The sequence below is a fragment of the Rhinoderma darwinii genome, chromosome 8 (genome assembly GCF_050947455.1).
Source record: "Rhinoderma darwinii isolate aRhiDar2 chromosome 8, aRhiDar2.hap1, whole genome shotgun sequence".
NCBI classification, from domain to species: Eukaryota; Metazoa; Chordata; class Amphibia; order Anura; family Rhinodermatidae; genus Rhinoderma; species Rhinoderma darwinii.
This window is the reverse complement of record NC_134694.1, coordinates 16,140,215-16,160,806: the sequence shown is the minus strand read 5'-3', so window position 1 is coordinate 16,160,806 and position 20,592 is coordinate 16,140,215. Positions and strand designations below refer to the sequence as shown.

Below are 20,592 nucleotides of genomic sequence, written 5' to 3'. Positions count from 1 at the left end.
CCAACCCCCTACACACATCCCCCCCCCCTACACACACCCGGCCAACCCCTACACACTCTACACACACACACACCTCCCCTACAAACAACCTACATACCCCCACCCCAGCATCCCCCCTTAGATACACACACACGCGCACCCCTACACACACACACACACACGCCCCTACATGCCCACCCCACTACACACACCTACACCTCCCCCTACACACACCCTACATACCTCCACGCCAGCATCCCCCCCACACATACTCCCCCAGTTACACCCACCCCCAACAAGTTCCAAACTCCCGACACGCACACACACGCACGCACACACACGCTACACACACGCTACACACACATCCCCCTGCACACACGCTATACACACATCCCCCTGCACACACACATTCCCCCCGCACACACGCTATACGCCCACCCCTACATACACACCTACCTACATCCCCTCTACACACACCTACCTCCACTCTACACCCCCTCTCTCCCCACACTCGCCCACACACACCCTACAGAAACCCCACTATACACCCTACACACGCCCACCCCTACACACTCACACCCGACAGACACCCCACTATACACCCTATACAAGCCCACCCCTACACACACCCGCCCACTCCCCTACACACTCACACGACCACCCCCTACACACACCCGCACCCCCTACACATGCACACACCCTACGCACATCCCCCTGCACACACCACTATACGCACCCCACTATACACCTTACACACGCCCACCCCCTACATACACCTCCTAACAGACCCACAAATACGCCCTACACACACCCCCTCTACACACACCACCCCTCCTACACACCGCTACACACACACACACACACCCCCCTCTGCACACGCCACCCGTACACCCATGCCAGCCCTACACGCGACCCTTACACATACACCCACCCCTTACACATACACCCACCCCTTACACACACACACACACGTGCCCACCCCTTACACACACACCCCCCGCTATAGACACCCCACTATGCACCCTACACACGCCCACCCCTACATACACACCCCTACACCCCCTCTACACATGCAACCCGTACAACCAACACGCCCTACACGCAACCCCTACACACACACCCCCTACGCATACAGACCCCCTACACACGCACACAAAGCTACACACACTCTCTACACCCACCTACACACACCCTCTTACACGTGCCCACCTCCCCACACACCTCCCTACACAAACGCCCCCCTACACACCCTCTACACCCCACTACACACGCCCACCCCCGACACACACGCCCACCCCCTTACACACAGACACCTACCTAGACCCCCTCTACATGCAAGCCGTACACACGCACGCCCTACACACAACCCCTACACCGACAACCTCCTACGTGCAACCCCTACGCGCAGACCTCCTCTACACACACCCCCCTCTACACGCCCACACACGCCCACCCCCTACACACACACCGCCATTCGCACCCTACACACGCCCACCCCTACATACACCCACAAACCCCCTACACACACCACCCACACTACACACTGCTATACACACCTTCACCCCATGCCCACCCCTACATACACCCCCTACACACGCACTCTACACACGCGCTACACACACTCGCCCACCCCTACACACACTTGCCCACCCCTACACAGACTTGCCCACCCCTACACAGACTTGCCCACCCCTACACAGACTTGCCCACCCCTACACACACTCGCCCACCCCTACACACACTCGCCCACCCCTACACACACTCGCCCACCCCTACACACACTCGCCCACCCCTACACACACTCGCCCACCCCTACACACACACGCCCACACACGCCCACACACACACGCGCCCCCTCGCCCACACACGCCCCCTCACGCCCCCTCGCCCACACACGCCCCCTCGCCCACAGACATGCCTCCTACACACACACACACACACGCCCCCTCCTACACACACACGCCCCCTCACACACACACACACACGCCCCCTCCTACACACACGCCCCCTCCTACACACACACGCCCACACACACACACACACACGCCCCCTCCTACGCCCCCACACACGCCCCCTCCTACGCCCCCTCACACGCCCCTCCTACGCCCACACACGCCCCCTCCTACGCCCACACACGCCCCCTCCTACGCCCACACACGCCCCCTCCTACGCCCACACACGCCCCCTCCTACGCCCACACACGCCCCCTCGCCCACACACGCCCCCTCGCCCACACACGCCCCCTCGCCCACACACGCCCCCTCGCCCACTCACACGCCCCCTCCTACACACACACGCCCCCTCGCCCACACACGCCCCCTCCTACACACACACACACGCCCTCACACACACACACACACACACACACACACGCCCTCTCCTACACACACACACACACACACACACACGCCCCCTCCTACACACACACACACACACACACGCCCCCTCCTACACACATGCCCCGTCTCTCTCACACACACACACACACGCCCCCTCCTACACACGCCCCCTCCTACACACACACACACACACGCCCCCCCACCCCGCCTTACCTCATGTTACTAACGAGAAGTGGAGGGAAACCCATCTGAACATCATTCATCAGGCAATTTATGCGTTTACTTTACCCCCTTCCATAATCAAACCCGTTATGAAAACGTCCTGTCCTGGGTGCAATGCATCCAGAACAGACCTGTATCATGGTTTTTGGGCCTGCACGAACATACAACCATTTGGGAGGGAGATGGTTTTCTTGCTGCAGCACGTGAGTAAATTTAAGGGGGTATTGGGACCAATGGAAGTATATTTTCATGTACAAAATGATGGAGAACTGGAAGATGTGGAGGTCACACACTTTCCTCCCATAGCACATGCCACACTTATGGTGGCAAAGCGATGTACCCTTCAGAACTGGTTGACAGCAGATATCCCGAACAAAATTTAGTTATCCAAGGGATGAGGAAATTGTTCTATCTAGACAGAATCAGCATCTTAAATCACAAAGATACAGAAGGCCAAAAAAAAAAATGCGGGACATGGCAGCTGTTTCTTATATGTCTTAGTTCCGAAATAGAGAAATGTAATTGACTGGTTCACCTTGGTATGTGATAGTGCCCTTGAGGTCTTCTGACATTTCCTCAAACATAATATCTATATTTTTGAGTTTATATTGATGCAACAATTGTTGTGTAGTGTTAAAGAGATATCCGTTCACTTGATATAATTTAAATTAATCACTGCCTATATGAACGATTAAAATTAGATTTTTATTATAGGAAAACCATACTAAAATAGGGCTAAATAGCCAAAGCTACTGATAGAGGCCTAAGCACGGTTGACCACACAGAAGGGGGAGCAATTAGGGCGATCTATCGTTTCAGCAGTGTGTGGTGCCTTCACTAGTACCCCCAACTGTGTTATAATATAAACACATGGTCAGTCCGTGCCAATAAAACGTGTCTCTACGCGTTTCCGCACCGCTAGTAATCAGGGTGCTTTATCAGGGGTCACACTGATGTAGATTTAACACATCTATATTATGGCGGGGAGACACTTATTGCGTGTCTCATCACATTCACCCGGCTCGTGTACGACACTAGTCAGCTGGTCCGGTCTAGATGTGTTAAATCTACATCAGTGTGACCCCTGATGAAGCACCCTGATTACTAGCGGTGGGACCCGCGTAGGGACATGTTTTATTGGAGCGGACTGACCAGGTGTTATAATATAAACACAGTTAGGGGGATCTATCGTTTCAGCAGTGTGTGGTGCCTTCACTAGTACCCCCAATTGCTCCCCCTTCTGTGTGGTCAACCGTGCTTAGGCCTCTATCAGTAGCTTTGGCTATTTAGCCCTATTTTAGTATGGTTTTCCTATAATAAAAATCGAATTTTAATTGTTCATATAGGCAGTGATATAATATCTATATTTTTGACGTTATTAATTTTCTGACTTGTGTATGTATATTGCTCCATCAGGCTCCAGTTTAGTTAACAATTTACATTAAACTTTTAACATGAATACTTCACCTAGACGTCGCTATTTTGGTGACACTGTCAGATCGGAGAGGATTTGGTTGGATGTGAGAGATGCAATGTTTGCGTCTTCTTACCCATATTTGTCTGACAAGGACATTGCTTTCTGACTGATATGACACTGTAGAGATTTACTCAATACTTCACAAGATATTGTATTCATGTAATTGTTTTTTTTCTTTTAGAAGTTTTTACAACATACAAGAAATAAAAAAAAAAAACAATAAAAATAAACAAAAAAAAAATTAAAATTCATGACACCTTTCCTTCAACTTTAAGTTTGGAGGACATGGTGCAGTGTCTTCTGGTCACCCATCTGCATACACAAATTCTCCTCTCCATTTACTATGAAGGTATGTTTACACGCTTAAACATTAATCAGGGAAAACAGCTCCTGATTTTCAGACGTTTTTTAATCCACTCGCGTTTTTCACTGCGTTTTTGGAGCTATTTTCAATTGAGTATATGAAAAACTGCTCCAAAAACATCCCAAGAAGTGACCTGCACTTATTTTTCGCGACTGCTTTTCTAAACGGCCGCGTAACAAAAACGTCCCGTCGGATCAGAACGACATTTTTCCCATGGGCAGATGTTTGGAGGCGTTCTGGGTCAGATTTTCCGGCCATTTTTTGCCGTGTGAACATACCCTAAATGTTGTGCAGATATCTTAGGTTGAGTCACAGCAGATGTTAGTATGAGCGGTTGCAGGGCAGGAAACCTACTGACCTCTGTACAGTCACCACTACAGACCATCAGTGGTGGATCGGATGGCTGCTGCAGTCTTAAAAGCTTTATTTGACACGTACATCTGGAAAGCTCCCGATGTACACGTTAACTGTACACAGTCTGTATAATGGGAGCCTGAGGCCAAAAGAGTGTTCTTATGAGCTCCGTCGGGCAGTATACACATCGTGTGCTCTTCTCTGCAAAAAAAACCCCAACAAAAACCGGTGTAGGAGAGTGCGCTACTCTTTCCAGTGGCACCCAGTATATAAAAAAAAATAATAATAATATGTATAAATTTAACGGATGCCATGGTAGCCTATGGTTGATGTGTGCCCTGGTTTTGTTAATAGTGTAGGTCGGAAAGCTTCAGTAACAGAACTGTCCATGTATTGAAAGTTAGCACTGGGGCATCCGAATGTAGTTGAGGCCGCCCTGCCCACACAGTACCTCTGTGCTCTAAGAGAGAACTCGGGTCAGGTGTGTGCAAAAGAAGGGAACTCCATGACGCACGATGTCTCCAAGCAGCATCCGTCTCTCTCCATGCTGCCAATGTGATTGGTCTCACAGCATCCCCTTCTCTGGGTATTGCGCATGGCAGACTTGAGCTTAGTGATGCGGTCGTCCCCCATGGAAAGCGGGCAAGATCTTCCAGGAGTGGACACTACTCAGACCAGCTATTTTGTACTCATTCTAGTCGCGGCTTTGGCAGGTTTGCGGCCTGAGGGTTGTGCATGCTGGAGTCCTCGACTGCTTTTTATTGATGCCGGGGCAGCTGCTTCCCTGAAGTAGCCCAGGTGCCGTTACATCAACAAAAAGGAAGCTGCTATGCTGGATATCCAGGGAGAGGGACACTGGGAGACAAATCACAGCGACAGTATGGACAGAAACTGATGCTGCTAGCAGACGCCACGCATCATGGAGTTCCCTTTCTGCACACACCTTACCCGTTCTCCGAGGCATTAGATTGCAGAGGTACTGTGCAGGCAGGGCGGCCTCTGCTACATTTAAGGAGCGAGAGAAAGATGCTTAATTTGTGATTTAAGCGCTGGAGGTTGTGGCATGTCCTCTATAAATAGATGGGGACATAATTCCCACCGTTGTTTAATACATTGATATATATTAATGTATTAAAGAATCTCCCTGATAGCCCTGCTGTCGTTAGCAGTGGGTTGACATATGTATGTTTTATTTAGGGTGTATTCACACATTCCTCTATGTGCTGTATGCATATTTACTGCAGTTCTTACCGGTAAAACACATGGTTTAATATTACTGGCACATGTATACCTATCAAACTTATTTTGGCAGAAGAGAACAAGGTAATGTGCTGATAATACGGAAGCAGACAATGTTACCTCTTTTCGATGCTGGGATCCATCTTTCTGCAGTAACCACGTGACACTTTCAAGGGGGGAGTTTGTGTCACACTGAAGAAACACAGTCCCTCCTTCGACTCCTATCTGCAACTTCTCTGAGACTCCTCGATCTACTGTAAACCACGAATAATATTAAAAAACAATCAGATTCTATGAAGCCATTTAGAAAAATAAGAAAATGTAAAACCATAGAAATTTTGGGGAAAGAGCATAACCCTAAAATATACCTTGCATGTTATAGCCTCTGCACTGTCTCATAGGGTCGCCATGTTTAATATCCTGTCGTCGATTCCGTCTGCAAGTAACAAGGAGATGGTTATGGCCTGACAGCAATTGTGATGTCTCAGCATTGAATTTCATAAACATAAGGGAGCTTCTGGCTGAACGATGACCAACACCAGTTTTCCCCCTTCTACACAGTTATCATGCCTGTTCTGCTTGGCTGAATGAGCAAGTCATTTCTCAAAAGGACAGGAGGATCAAGCTCATGTCTATGGTAAGCTTTACGTTTTTGGGGCAGTATTTTCCATTGATCATACATCACAGGAATATTAACGTTTTATTCCCATCTCATGGCATAGCACTAGAACCTTTCAGTTCCTTCCCTGCACAGTGGTGCTCCTGGGCTCCAGCTGTGCAGAAAACTGCAACAAAGCCAAGTGATTCCCATCATGGGAATACCCCTTTTAAATGTTAGACATGTTCAATGCAGTCTTACCTCATGGGTGATGGGGTGTAACGTGCACAAGCATTTGCATTCCCATCCCAGGCACAATAAGGGTCCCTGGAGAGACAGCAGTCTGCACAAGTCTTCCCATAGACTGCACAGCGATGGAGAGAAAGCTGAGTCACCCCCACATCTGAAGAGACGTACAACTGATGCTGCAATTAAGAAGAAATATCAACTGATGCCTCCATCCATGTAAACTATTAGCACCCAGGTATTCAGATATTGTCTGTATTAAATGTTAAGTGCAACACACTGTAAACAGTATCTGCTAAATATATTCAAGAGAGGAACAAGACTGTATAGAAGGCAGCTGCAATCCAATTTCAATTCAAAAGACTGTGTAGAAAGTTTATTTAGACCATAAGAGCAAAAAATATTAAACAGATGAGGTTAAACATGATAAGGGCCTGTTCACATCAGCATCACCCTTCCGTTCATGGGTTCCGTTAGACCTTTCCGTCGGAAGAACCCATGAACGGAAACCATAGCTTCCGTTTGCATTACCATTGATTTCAATGGTAATGTTTCCGTTGCAATTGGCTTCCGTTTGTTTCCATTCCGTAAGGTTTCCGTTTTTTTAGTCGACTGTGATATTGTTTCCACTAAAAAAAATAGAAACATTGGGAAACCAATTGCAGCGGAAGCATTACCATTGAAATAAATAATAACGCAAACGGAAGGTATGGTTTCCGTTTGGCTTTCCGTTCATGGGCTCCTCTGACAGAAAGGTCTAACGGAACCCATGAACTGATGCTATATCAATCTATATCTCTTTCTATGTATGTCTAGATCTCTCAATCTATATAGCTTTCTCTACATCTGCATGCGTGTGTGTGCACGCTAATATACATATATAGTTATATATATATACGGGACGGATATATAATATATAAGAGCACGCACGCACGCACGCACGCACGCACACACACACACACACACACACTCTTCAGCTCTCTTAGGCCTCATGCACGCGGCCGTGCCCATAATCATGGCCCGCAATTGGGCAGAGTTATTTAGAGCACTCTGTAAACTACATATATTGGTATGGACTAGTCTTTTTCTTCCCCCTCTCCCCTACTCCATTCTATGGTTCTTGCTGAGTATTTCTCCTGAATATTACAAGTAGTATGTATTAGGAACAAACACGATGCCTTATTAATAATTTTATATCCAGGCTACTGCCCGAAATGGTTACCGTGGCAACAGCCAAGTCTCTCGCGAGGTGATGACGGTGTGCGATCCTATTGGCTCCGATGGAGAGGTGGGAGGAAGTCCTGGCACGCATCACTCTAGAGGGTTGGGCTAAGCCCTTATAAGCTCGGCGTCCTTCTCTCATCGTGGCCACCGGAGTTTGAATATCATAATTACGCCGCTCGTACTAATTGGTATATTCTAATAATATCTTTTCTAATAATATCTTCAATATCTAATAGACAAACAACAAAAATAGTCTCCTGAGGTGTCGGTGGGTCATACTGCAGGCGAAACGTGTTGAGACAGATATGCATTCGCTCATGTATATTCTGAGTACTATACCAAATATGGGGCAGGAACTAGGTTGCTAGATTGTACAGCCGTGAGTTCAGACAGAGATGCACTTTTCATGGATCTGATCCTCGACAGCAACGATTCCCCCACAATAAACCAATTATTTTAGGTGGAATATAGGAAGGAAGCTTCGTGCAATCTTTAATTTTTAATAAACGTGAGATTTTAATTTATTACATCCACAAGAGTCAGTGAGCTGATCTAGCAGAGGTGGATAAGCAGATCATATCTAGTAGTATAGTCAATTATCTCAATAGAGAAAGATCCCAGTAAGCAGGATCGAAACGTTGCCTGTGGGGTGAATAAACGTTATCCCCCTTTTTTCTTAGTACTTTTTGTTTGCTATATCTCAATACAGATATATATATCTATATCTCTCTATCTACACCGTGTTCCAAATTATTATGCACATTGGATTTAAGTGTCATAAACATTTAATTATTCGGTTTTCAATGAAACTCATGGATATTGTGTCTAAGGCTGGGTTCACACGACCTATTTTCAGACGTAAACGAGGCGTATTATGCCTCGTTTTACGTCTGAAAATAGGGCTACAATACGTCGGCAAACATCTGCCCATTCATTTGAATGGGTTTGCCGACGTACTGTGCCGACAACCTGTAATTTACGCGTCGTCGTTTGACTGCTGTCAAACGCTACGCGTAAATTGACTGCCTCGGCAAAGAAGTGCAGGACACTTCTTTGCTACGTAATTTGAGCCGTTCTTCATTGAAGACAATGAAGAGCAGCTCAAGATTTATGAGCGTCAAAGACGCCTTGCATAATACGAGGAGCAGAATTTACGTCTGAAACGAGGCAGCTGTTTTCTCCTGAAAACAGTCGGTCTTTTCAGACGTAAATGCCTGCTATCGTGTGAACATACCCTTAGGGCTCTTTGGATCATTGTAATCAATCTCAGACACCTTAGATAATTAGTTTGCCAGGTGTGCCCAATCAAAGGAAAACTACTTAAGGACGTTCCACATTATTAAGCAGGCCACAGGTTTCAAGCAATATGGGAAAGAAAAAGGATCTCTCTGCTGCCGAAAAGCGTGAAATACTGCAATACCTTGGACAAGGTATGAAAACTTTGCATATTTCAAGAAAACTTAAGCGTGATCATCGTACTGTGAAAAGATTTGTGGCTGATTCAGAGCACAGACGGGTTCGTTCAGATAAAGGCATAATAAGGAAGGTTTCTGCCAGACAAATTAATAGGATTAGGAGAGCAGCTGCTAAAATGCCATTTGAAGCCGCTGGTGCCTCTGGAGTCCTGCGAAACTCAAGGTGTAGGATCCTCCAGAGGTTTGCAAGTGTGCATAAAGCTATTATTCGGCCACCCCTAAACAATGCTCACAAGCAGAAACGGTTGCAGTGGGCTCAGAAATACATGAAGACTAATTTTCAAACCGTGTTGTTTACTGATGAGTGCCGTGCAACCCTGGATGGTCCAGATGGATGGAGTAGTGGATGGTTGGTGAATGGCCACCATGTCCCAACAAGGCTGCGACGTCAGCAAGGAGGTGGTGGAGTCATGTTTTGGGCTGGAATCATGGGGAGAGAGCTGGTAGGCCCCTTTGGGATCCCTGACGGTGTGAAAATGACCTCTGCAAAGTACGTAGAGTTTAAGACTGACCACTTTCTTCCGTGGTACAAAAAGAACTGTGCCTTCCGTAGCAAAATTATCTTCATGCATGACAATGCACCATCTCATGCTGCAAAGAATACCTCTGTGTCATTGGCTGCTATGGGCATAAAAGGAGAGAAACTCATGGTGTGGTCCCCATGTTCCCCTGACCTCAACTTTATTGAGAACCATTGGAGCATCCTCAAGCAAAATATCTATGAGGGTGGGAGGCAGTTCACATCAAAACAGAAGCTCTGGGAGGCTATCCTGACATCCTGCAAAGATATTCAAGCAGAAACTGTCCAAATACTCACAAATTCAATGGATGCAAGAATTGTGAAGGTGATATCAAAGAAGGGGTCCTATGTTAACATGTAAATTGGACTGTTAAATTTTTTTTTGATTGAAAGAGCTTTTGATTTCTGTAAATATGACCTCCTGATGCTGCAAATTCAACAAATTACCATTTTAGTTCTCTTTACAACCTTGAAAATGTTTTGATCTCTGTTGTGCGTAATAATTTGAAACAGTGCATTTTGAGTTTTTTACTTCTAAAAAAAAAAACTTAGTAGATTTGTTCAATAAAATTCGCATTATACTCCAACGGTTGATGGCTTGAAGATTATACTGACTGTCATTTGCATCGACTATTTAGGAAAATCAGCGAAAAATAACATTTGCATAATAATTTGGAATGCGGTGTATATCTCAATACAGCACTGTAACAAGTACGTTCATCTGGCACCCCACGCTTATCGCTGCCTCCCGCTGCTTTCTTAGAGGTAAATACCTCTAAGGAAGCTGCGATACACGGGGGGTGCCAGATGGACAATCTTTTTACAGCGATGTATTGATATAAAGAGAGAGGTAGACATATACACTATATGGACAAATGTATGCCATGAAGCTCCCGGGACACAGTTTTTGTGTGTATGTGAGTGCCAGAGGAAATTTGGAGCTCTGCAGTTATTGAGACCGCAGGGCGTTGGCGACTTTTATGTATTATGCGTCTCAGCACTCGCTCTGTAACTTTACATGGTTTCCACTTTGTGGCTGAGTTGCTGTGGTTCCTAAACACTTCCACTTTGTAATATTACCACTCACAGTTGATGGTGGAATATCTAGATGGGAAGAAATCTCACAAATTGACGTATTACGATGGTGGCCTCCTATTACAGTACCATAATCTAACTCTGTGATCTCTTTAGAACGACCCATTCTTTCCAAAATGTTTGTAAAGGCGACTGCATGGCGAGGTGCTGGATTTTATACACCTGTGGCAACGGGAATGAATGAATGAAACACCAGAATTCAATGATTAAGAGGTTTGTCCCAATACTTTTGTCCATATAGAGATGTATATAGCTATAGATGTTTTGTGGCTTACTTATGGTCAAATTAAACTTTACATACAATTTTTGCATTGAAATTGAAGTGCAAGTGCTTGTTATACACACAGTCTTGTCCCTCTCTTGGGGTATATACTGCAAATATTCACAGCTATTCTTACTGTCACAGACCACAAGTTATAGAGACTGTATAGTCACATTTACAGCTGGAATATTTCTACGGAATCCTCCCATTGATCATATACAGTATGAAGTCAGATATAACTGCATGGCATTACAACAGGTTGTGTGTAAGAAATTGAACGATGAACAACACCAGTCTATGAGTAACAGGATGGTGATACTACGAAGCTTACCCGCTTTGAAGAAATTTTGATGTTTTTGATAGGGGATGGCACCTGTGTGGGGCAAAAAAATAAGATGCCATTAACCTAACTTGCAAATGCACTTACCAAATATAACAGAGATTCGCACAGAAACATTATGTACGTTCAGATGTTCATGAACCTCAAGTATTCATGTGTCAATTAGCCAGGGCTGAACAAAACCTGATAACTATAGTACAAGGCCCTGTGCATCAAGTTCTAACTGTCCTAGCAGATGTGGCCGTAGACTGATTCTGGCGGGCAGAGAAAGCACAAAGCAGCTGTCCTCTAATAGCAGAGATTGATACAGCAGCAGAAATAGGCTGCTCACATGTAGATTCCTGACACCACATTGTGAGAGGTTAGTGTATGGGGGTACACAAGGAGTGGGGAACACAAATGTTCCCAATTTGTGTGGATTTGGCTCTACAGCATGTTATTGCTGGCTTCTAGAGGATTTCTCTAGGCCTACAAGAAGCCAAGATGCCATGAGTGTTCACACATGATATAATGTAAATCAAAATATAGTCATAGTAAGATATATCTGCAGAAACTAGTCGGTCTGTTGACCGTTTCCGTGTACGAGCAAATTCATTGTTTAGAAAATGCCGAAAGTAAAAGCAAACATGGAATTAAAGGGATTCTCCGCCTCCCTACTTGTTAGTAGGATCCCTTAACAATAAGCTGATCACAAATTCTCCCCCTGCTGGGACCCCCAGCTATCAGTGTTATCGGTAGGAAAACCCGGCAGTTAGCATTTTATTGCCCTGCTGCGCCACCATGGGGACACGGTGTCTATTCAAATCAATGGGTTGTCTGTGTAATACAGGACAGGTCCTCCAGCACAAGAGACACTCTTTGTAACCGCTCTTCACTGAGGATCCCTCCATTACCCCACAATTATCTGATAAGGTATATAAATATGCTTTTTGTAAACTGGACAATCCCTTTAAATAAAGACAGAAAAAAGAGAATAAGTAATGAACATGCATTACAAAGATTGGCTATATAAATAGCAATTGTAAAATACAGCATGATAAGGCCCTTTTACACTGGCCGATAAGCGGCCGATGCAGCGAGCGCCGATCAACGAGACATCGTTGATCGAGGCTCGCTTGCTCCTGTCACACAGCGGTTTGAATGGGGACGAGCGCTCGTTACTCCGATCGCTTGTCCCCATATATCATGTCGGCAGCGCGTCTGTTTACACACCAGGATGTGCTGCCAAAAATGATAACCTTTTGCTTTTTTTTAAAACAAATACGACCAGCAGATGATCGAGCGTTTGCTCGTTCATCTGCTGATCGTTCCCGTTTACACAGGATAATTATCGGCAACGAGCGTTATATGAATGCTCGTCTGCCCGATAATCGACCAGTGTAAAACCCCCTTTAGGCTCTGTTCACATCTGGGTTGGAGGCTTCGTTGCTAGTCCTGTCAAAACGACAGACATACCGGTAGTATCTGTTGTACGACGGATCCCATAGAGACTTGTGGCTTTTCCTTGAACCTTCAATTGTTAAAAGGAGAACTCGACTCAAAGGATGAACTCTTAGGCCTCTTCATTAGGCCCTGTTTTTCATAATTAATGGGTAACTAAACGTTCAACAAACTTCTGACATGTCATAGCGACATGTCAGTTTTGATTGGTGGGGGTCCGAGCACTGAGATCCACAGCGATCGCTAAAAAAACCAAAAAACGGCAGAAACGCTCGGGTGAGCGCTGAGCCGCTTTACTTCTGTTTGGCTTTTTCCGAAAAGCCGATGTAGCGGTGTATGGGCCCATAGACTTTCTATTGAGCCCGTACACCACTACATTGATTTCCGGAAAAAGAGCACTTCTGACGCTTCGTTTTAGCGATTGGTTGGGGTCTCAGTGCTCGGATCCCCACCGATCAAAACTTCTGACATGTCACTATAATATGTCAGAAGTTTGTTGAATATTTAGTTACCCTTTAACTCTGACCCAAAATATAGCGTGAACTTGCACTAAATAAAAAAGGTCTTACTTTGAAAACTTCCACTTCTTCTAGAGTGATTCCTTCTGTCTCCTCAGGACCTTTAGGCAGAATCATCACCTTCTGAACTGTCCCACGATCTGCAGATTGTAGGAAATAGGAGCTAAGTGTTAAGTCACACACAGAACCAGCATTACACTGCCTATGAGGCTGTTCATAATAAGTGTGCTTACTAACCTGTGCCTAAAAACAGAACAGTGTATTCCCCATCAGCAGCAGGCACTGTGTCCACAGCAATACTAGTATACGTGTATGAGGCATCTGAGAGCAAAAGAAGGGGCCTTCGGTTGACGGGGTACACTGCGCTATACATCAGGGGGTGGGTGCGTACAAATCTCAGCACATCCTCCCCAAACAGCTTACTGGAGTGGATGCCAGTAACAGAGAATCCACCTGCACACTGCAAAATAAATCACAGCGTGAGCATAGAAATCATAAAAAAAATATTAACTGTAGAGGGGACCACAATATTCAACGTAGTCCAGAGTTATTAACATTTATGCTGTAACCATAGGAAACCCATTCCCTGATTCAGGTTGGCTGCTTTCCTAATGGAGGTAAATGAGAGGTATATATTGTATTTTAACTGCTACCTCTCCATTCACTTCTATGGTGACAGTGGCCAGCGTGAATCAGATGTCCTGTGGATAATCCACATCACTTAAGTTTGATTAAAGACAAGCCCATCTGGTAATATCTGTACTAGTTCAGATGTAACCATCTTATGCTTAGATCAGAGACTCATGGGAGCTATAGCTCTACTACACAGTTGTTGGTGGAAATTTTGTGTTCCTGATACAGAGCTCCAAATCCCCTACATAGCGTTAAATAATAAACAACTGGCTACCTGCAGCCACCACTAGAGGGAGCCTAGGAGCTTACTGCATACTGTTTATACATTCAGCTCAATATGCAGTTCGCTCCCTCTAGTGAAGCTTGAAGGTAGCCAGGCTTTTATCATTTCGAGGGGTATTACCATCTCGGACGTTTATGGCATATTCACAGGAGATAAGTTCGGGTTCCATAGGTGGAACCTGCATCTATCGGACATTTATGGCATACTCTGTGGCTATGCCATAAATATCTGAGATGGAAATACCCCTTTAACTCTGTCAATGAAGGGAATTAGGAGTTCTGTATCAGAAAAACAGAGCACTGATCGCTATAAAGATACAATATAAAATTAAATAGTACAGAATTTTGAACCTATTTCGATGAAAAATAGTACAGTGCTTAAAAGAAAACATTGAATCAGGGTGGATGGATTATTTTTATAGTCCTAGTTCATAAATAACAGTCCCTGAATATATTCCTAATTGTTTAAAAGCAGGGGCTGTAGCTTTTCTACCATATTATTGAGTGGCCCTCACTAATGTAATAGGAAATTGCTGTTTATGCACTTTCCTATCAGGTTAGTGTAGGTTCACCAAAATTGGACCTATATTTTGACAAGCTTAATCACCAATTTGACTATAACGTCCTGTAAACTCTCGTATTACTGCATCATTCGGTTACTCAGACTCTCATATTGTCATAGCATATCTCACCGCTCCAGGTCGGGGATAGGGTGTTTTCCCTGTATACGCAGTCATCTGGTACCCATGTCCCTCCTTGTGCGCGAACGGCCCATTAAACACTGCACGGATGTCAGCAAGAGAGAACACACAGACGGCAGACCCCCGGAACACGGAACTAAGAGACACGCACAGAGACAGAGACATTAGGAAACATACAGCAGGGTGACTAAAGATACCACACACTGGGAGGACAAGACAGACATGTACCATGCCAACCAGGATAAAGCATACCAGTACAGACCTAGGGCAAACTGGTCTTCATGCAGGGCAGGCATACAATGATGTAGTAAACAATATAAGACACATACAGTATATCTGGAGACTAACGACACATAGGAGAAAAAAGACAGAGCAACACAAACTATTGCAGGATTGTTATGAAAGAATTATACTCTCACCCTAATGTGGTGAACACCCCATAAATCAGGGGATTCTGCTTGTCCTGAGTCTGTTGGATGAAAATATCACCTACAAGAAGAGATATATATATGTATTAAGAGATAAAAATATTACCAGGTTTTTTTTACTTCTTCGAGACAATCTGTGAAATGCACCCACAAATGTGTTTGGGAACACTGACTGACTAAGAAAATGGAAACGGTCATAATGCCTTAGGAAATTCGAGTCAGTTCTGGTCTCATCACAGACAACCTATTTGATAAAATAGCAGCTCCAGAGATCCCCGGCACACGGACGATTTTGGGGGAGTTGCTGTAGACTGCCCATTTCCCCTGCAGCAGCTGCTAAATGTAGTATCACATGTGGCCATTACATACACTAGAGTGAGAGCCACCACTTGTACTCTGGTCTCTGCTCCAGGTCATATAGAGTTCCTGAACAAGGGAGATCCTTTATCCTCTATCACGTCCCTATGCCCTAAGGCCCTGTTCACACCGAGTTTTTTTGACAAGTTTTTTGGTGCGAAAACCGCTCCGCAAACTCGTCAAAAAAAGCATGAAAATTACTCCCATTGATCTCAATGGGAGGCGGACAAGTTTTTGTACCGCGAGTAAAAAAAACTTGTCGCGGTAAAAAGAAGCGACATGACCTATCTTGAGGCGGTTTCCGTCTCCAAAACCCCATTTCAAATCAGTCAGAAGTGGGAAAAAAAATGCCTCGACGAGTGTTTTGACGAGTTTTTGTCAAACCACTGTGCAAAAAACGTCTGGTGCAGTTTTTGCAGGAGGAATTTTCCTCCTGCAAAAAACTCTGTGTGAACACAGCCTAATAGGTCATTATGCACATGTGCCTGCTTTCTTGATCGGAACACCCTTTTAAGTTTGGTGTTTTATCTAGCAACAAGTACTGCAAGTAGAGCCTCACTACTATACTGTGGAAATATTAGCGGCACATAATAAATCTCCACCTGGATGCTTTATAGAAACAATTTAACAGAGGGTAAAGGAAGGACTAGTTGGAGAGACTTTGTCATGAATGCTTTCTTTCTAAAACGGCGCCATAGTACACGGACAAATATAGTGTAAAAAAAATGAAATAATAAAGTCTTCCTTTTCTGACCTTTGAGGGACAGGTCATGACACAGAAGGATCATCAATATAAAACATAACCTTTAATTAACACGAAATACACAAAAAAAAAAAGGGTTTAAAACTGGGTCGCACTATGTCAACGCAAGATAGCGTTTGGATAGGCAGGTAGGGTGATGAAGTTAATGAGGAATATCTGGGTAGTTAGAAATATCACACCCTATATCAACCCTAAACTGCCTATAGCAAAACTGCTGCCCTGATAAGGGCGCTGCCAATCTGGAACCTCCTTTATGTACCCTGGTAGGTCCCCAACGGTGGACAAACATAGACAATCAGTCCATTACCAAAAGACAACACAGATAGTATTCCACAAATGCTATCAAACAAATGTCACAAAGCAAATTAAAACGTCCCGACGCGTTTTCCTAAGAATAAATCACAGTTCATCAGAGGACAAAGTCATTCCAAAACCAGCAGCCACAACAAAGGTTTACAAGTGCAGCCACAGCAAAAGTAGAGCAGTTCAAATCAATATACAAGAAACTTCATTAAGCACAAATAAGCTATGATGCACCTCACAAAACAAGTTGTCAAACCGGTACTACATATGTATTAGAGGTACAAAGATTTTTTGTGTAGGATACACCCCAGATGATGTTATGTACAGCATCCTGTTAGGTCGCAGGAGGAATAGGGACAGGCTATAAATAATAATAATAAAAGTTAAAAAAATAAAATAAAAACTGGAACATAAAATAACCCACCAAAAAAACGCTCCCCCGCCAATCATTGTCGAAAAGTTAGTCCTTACCCAATAACCCTAAAATAGACATGTAATATAGAAAAATTGACAGTAAACAATGACTATCATAAATAAAAAATATATTTTAAGAAAGCACCATATTATTTCCAAAAACAATGACTTTTTTTAAAAAAACAACTTTTTTTTTTTACTTAGCTCAAATTCTAAGCCTAAAAATGCTGAAAAAAAAATAAAATGATTAAAAATGATAAAAAAAAAACAAAAACCTGCATTGATCACGAAAAAAAACCATTGCAAATATCACTTAGCTAACCCAACAAATAAAATAAGTTATAACCGTTTAACGAACGTGTGCCAAAAATGGATAAACGGTGCCTGGTCCTGAACCAGTTAAGAAGGAAAACTCCTTTAAATAATACCAATTCTCTTTTCTAAAGACCTTCAATAATACACACTCGATCACCAAAAGAGCAAGGCAATTGACATGCACTCGAAAGCTTTGCCAAGACATGTGGTGACTCAAGTGGTGTCATGGGGAGTTCATTACTTTTTCATAGAGTAACATTTGTAAAAGATGAAATAGGCCCTTGCTAACCATTACTCCCCTCCCCCTTCATCCCTTCCCTCAATATAAATGTCGGCTATGTTAAGTACGGTATACACAGTGGGGTCAGACGAAAACAAGACGACCAGGAGAAAAAAAGTTCTTGAGAACGTAGAAATATTTTCCCATGATATAGTCAGCTAGAAAAAGATGTAACGTGACTAACGGTAACATTTGGTTGCTTCACAAGGATTCAGATCAGGACTTTTATGTATTATCAGAACGTGCTCTTTGTTTAGCAGTTCTTGTCACTGATTTGTCTAGTCACAGCTCCGAGCCCTTAGGCCTAGTTCACACAGGCATCATCCCATCATTGAGCAGCCAATTAAACAGCAGAGGTGACGGAGCAAGCAAAATACCAAGGAGGAGATAGCTAGAGAACAAATCCTTATTTTATCTGCTTCGGCTGCTTAATTGGCGGCTGTGATAGAAGAAAAGTCTGTAAATGGAGCACAACACATATAGTGCAAACTGTTAATGAGTAATATCCGTCACCGCTACCAGGCTGGTCCTGACCTGACAGCAATGTCACCTCTGCTTTACAAGTAGCAGTCACAGACCACGTATTGAAAAAGTGCTTGGGGGAAATCCTGCTGTCAGTGTATAAGTAATAGTGGTATGGTATAGTATAATATTAACGCTCAAATAGCAATTCCCTAAAACTATTGCAATGCATTGGATGGCAGATAGACCACCATCCGTATCAGCATGGAAAATCTTGTTAATACGGTTATAACTTGCGAACGACTGGTCTATCAACATACTGGGTGTCCTGACAAATTCTATAAAGTCTGCAGTTTATGGTTAGACTCTCCTGGGACTATAGATGTGGATGACCCATAATATACACATTGCGCTCCGGCTTACTAATCTTTCAATAACCAACATTACCTTGTTTCTTCTCATATTTATTACTTTACAGGAAATTCAAGTGGCATAGACAATTGGTTATGTTGTTATTTATCTATTTTGATTCTGTTTTTCTATCATTTTACTTTTTGTATTATGCGGACTACACTGAATATGTACAACTATATCGCTTACGTTGTTCAATTTTACTGCGATATCAGTGTATCATACTTATTTTGTTTGCAAAATTGTAAATAAAACTAATTTAAAAAAACAAATAGCAATTTCCTAATACCATTTCTTAACAAGGTCGAGCAAACGCACAGGATTGATAGAGATAGATGGTGACGGACAGAATTTGACCTTATTCAAAACGCATGAGCGACCTGCCGCTCGGTTCAAACGAGGGGTTCAGGGTCCTCGTTCTTGAAAACGGTGGGGGTCCGAGCTGTCTGACACCCACCAATCAGCAAGTTACGCCTTACCCTACGGATAGGGGGTAACTTGTTGTAACCGGAATACCCCTTTAATGTAAAGAATCTCAAGAGGAAGAGTATCTCAAACTTTCCCTGACTTACCCTGCTGGATTTTCACATCACTCTTGTACTTTGGGAGCAATTCCTTCTATAACATTACAGAATTACTAATTGTGGAATTGCTTCAGACTCCCCCAATGCAAACATGCCAGGTGGTTGTTAAACGGGTATTCTCATTTTATAACATTATGCCATAACGAATGGATATTCAATAAGATGATCAGTGGGGGTATGATCTATGGGATCCTGCATAGTGGTGTTTTCATGCACTTGTTAGGTAGAGAAGTGTATTACAGTTCAATTCAAGGGAACAGCAGCCTCGTTGTCTAGGGGTAAATCCTTTATTTGGGGGATAGCCGGGAGTCCTGGCACTTACACCCCCACCAATCAGAAAGTAAAGAAATATCCTCGCATCACAGCTGACCTTACTAAAGCTATGTGCAAAAGGGCTTAAAATTTAGCCATGCACCTCTCATTTTATAGTCATTACTTATATAGCTCACCCTATACCCTACTCAGCAGTGCATTCAGAGACACTTATAACTGCATAGATGTACTTCATATTACTCCTTTTTGCTCTTTAACTGTACATGGCTTCCTGCTATTGCGGAGAAGAATAATACTCACGCAGCTGATCAAATGATGTCTCCACTCCATCTGGACCAATAACAGAGCAAACAAGTCTTGCCTTGAGGAAGGATGTCCATTTTCCGACCAGTGAACGCATTCCACCTTCATCATTCTGCAATAAGATCATGTAATTGACAACAGCAAAGTCATTGATCCCCAGCATATAGTGTAAACCCACACAAAACTAAAAGGCAAGCCTGTCCTTACCAAGCAAATCCGTGCAATACGTGATACCACAGCGGGGCCGCTCTCCCCCTCCAGGCTCCTTTCCCGGAATAAGATATAGAGTTTGTCGTCCTCTTTAAAGCTGCTCTCAGACACCACCAGTGATCCCACAAATACGGGGTCTGGTAAAAGAAACATAGGATTATGTATAAGGGATTGTAGGTGG

General features: G+C 44.0%; 1 protein-coding gene across 2 annotated transcripts in view; it reads right to left on the bottom strand.

Moving 5' to 3' along the window:
- The window catches only part of LOC142659298 (semaphorin-3F-like), a 124,414-nt gene that overhangs the window by 18,876 nt on the left and 84,946 nt on the right, over positions 1-20,592 (bottom strand). For both annotated transcript variants that reach the window (XM_075835286.1, XM_075835288.1), the window contains 10 exons: positions 20,409-20,548; positions 20,199-20,313; positions 15,728-15,797; positions 15,300-15,444; positions 13,930-14,152; positions 13,744-13,832; positions 11,726-11,767; positions 6,834-6,997; positions 6,343-6,410; positions 6,095-6,228 (listed from right to left, as the gene is read on the bottom strand). In XM_075835286.1, coding sequence (XP_075691401.1) covers positions 6,095-6,228; positions 6,343-6,410; positions 6,834-6,997; positions 11,726-11,767; positions 13,744-13,832; positions 13,930-14,152; positions 15,300-15,444; positions 15,728-15,797; positions 20,199-20,313; positions 20,409-20,548 — 1,190 coding nt within the window. The remainder of the gene's footprint in view (positions 1-6,094; positions 6,229-6,342; positions 6,411-6,833; positions 6,998-11,725; positions 11,768-13,743; positions 13,833-13,929; positions 14,153-15,299; positions 15,445-15,727; positions 15,798-20,198; positions 20,314-20,408; positions 20,549-20,592) is intronic.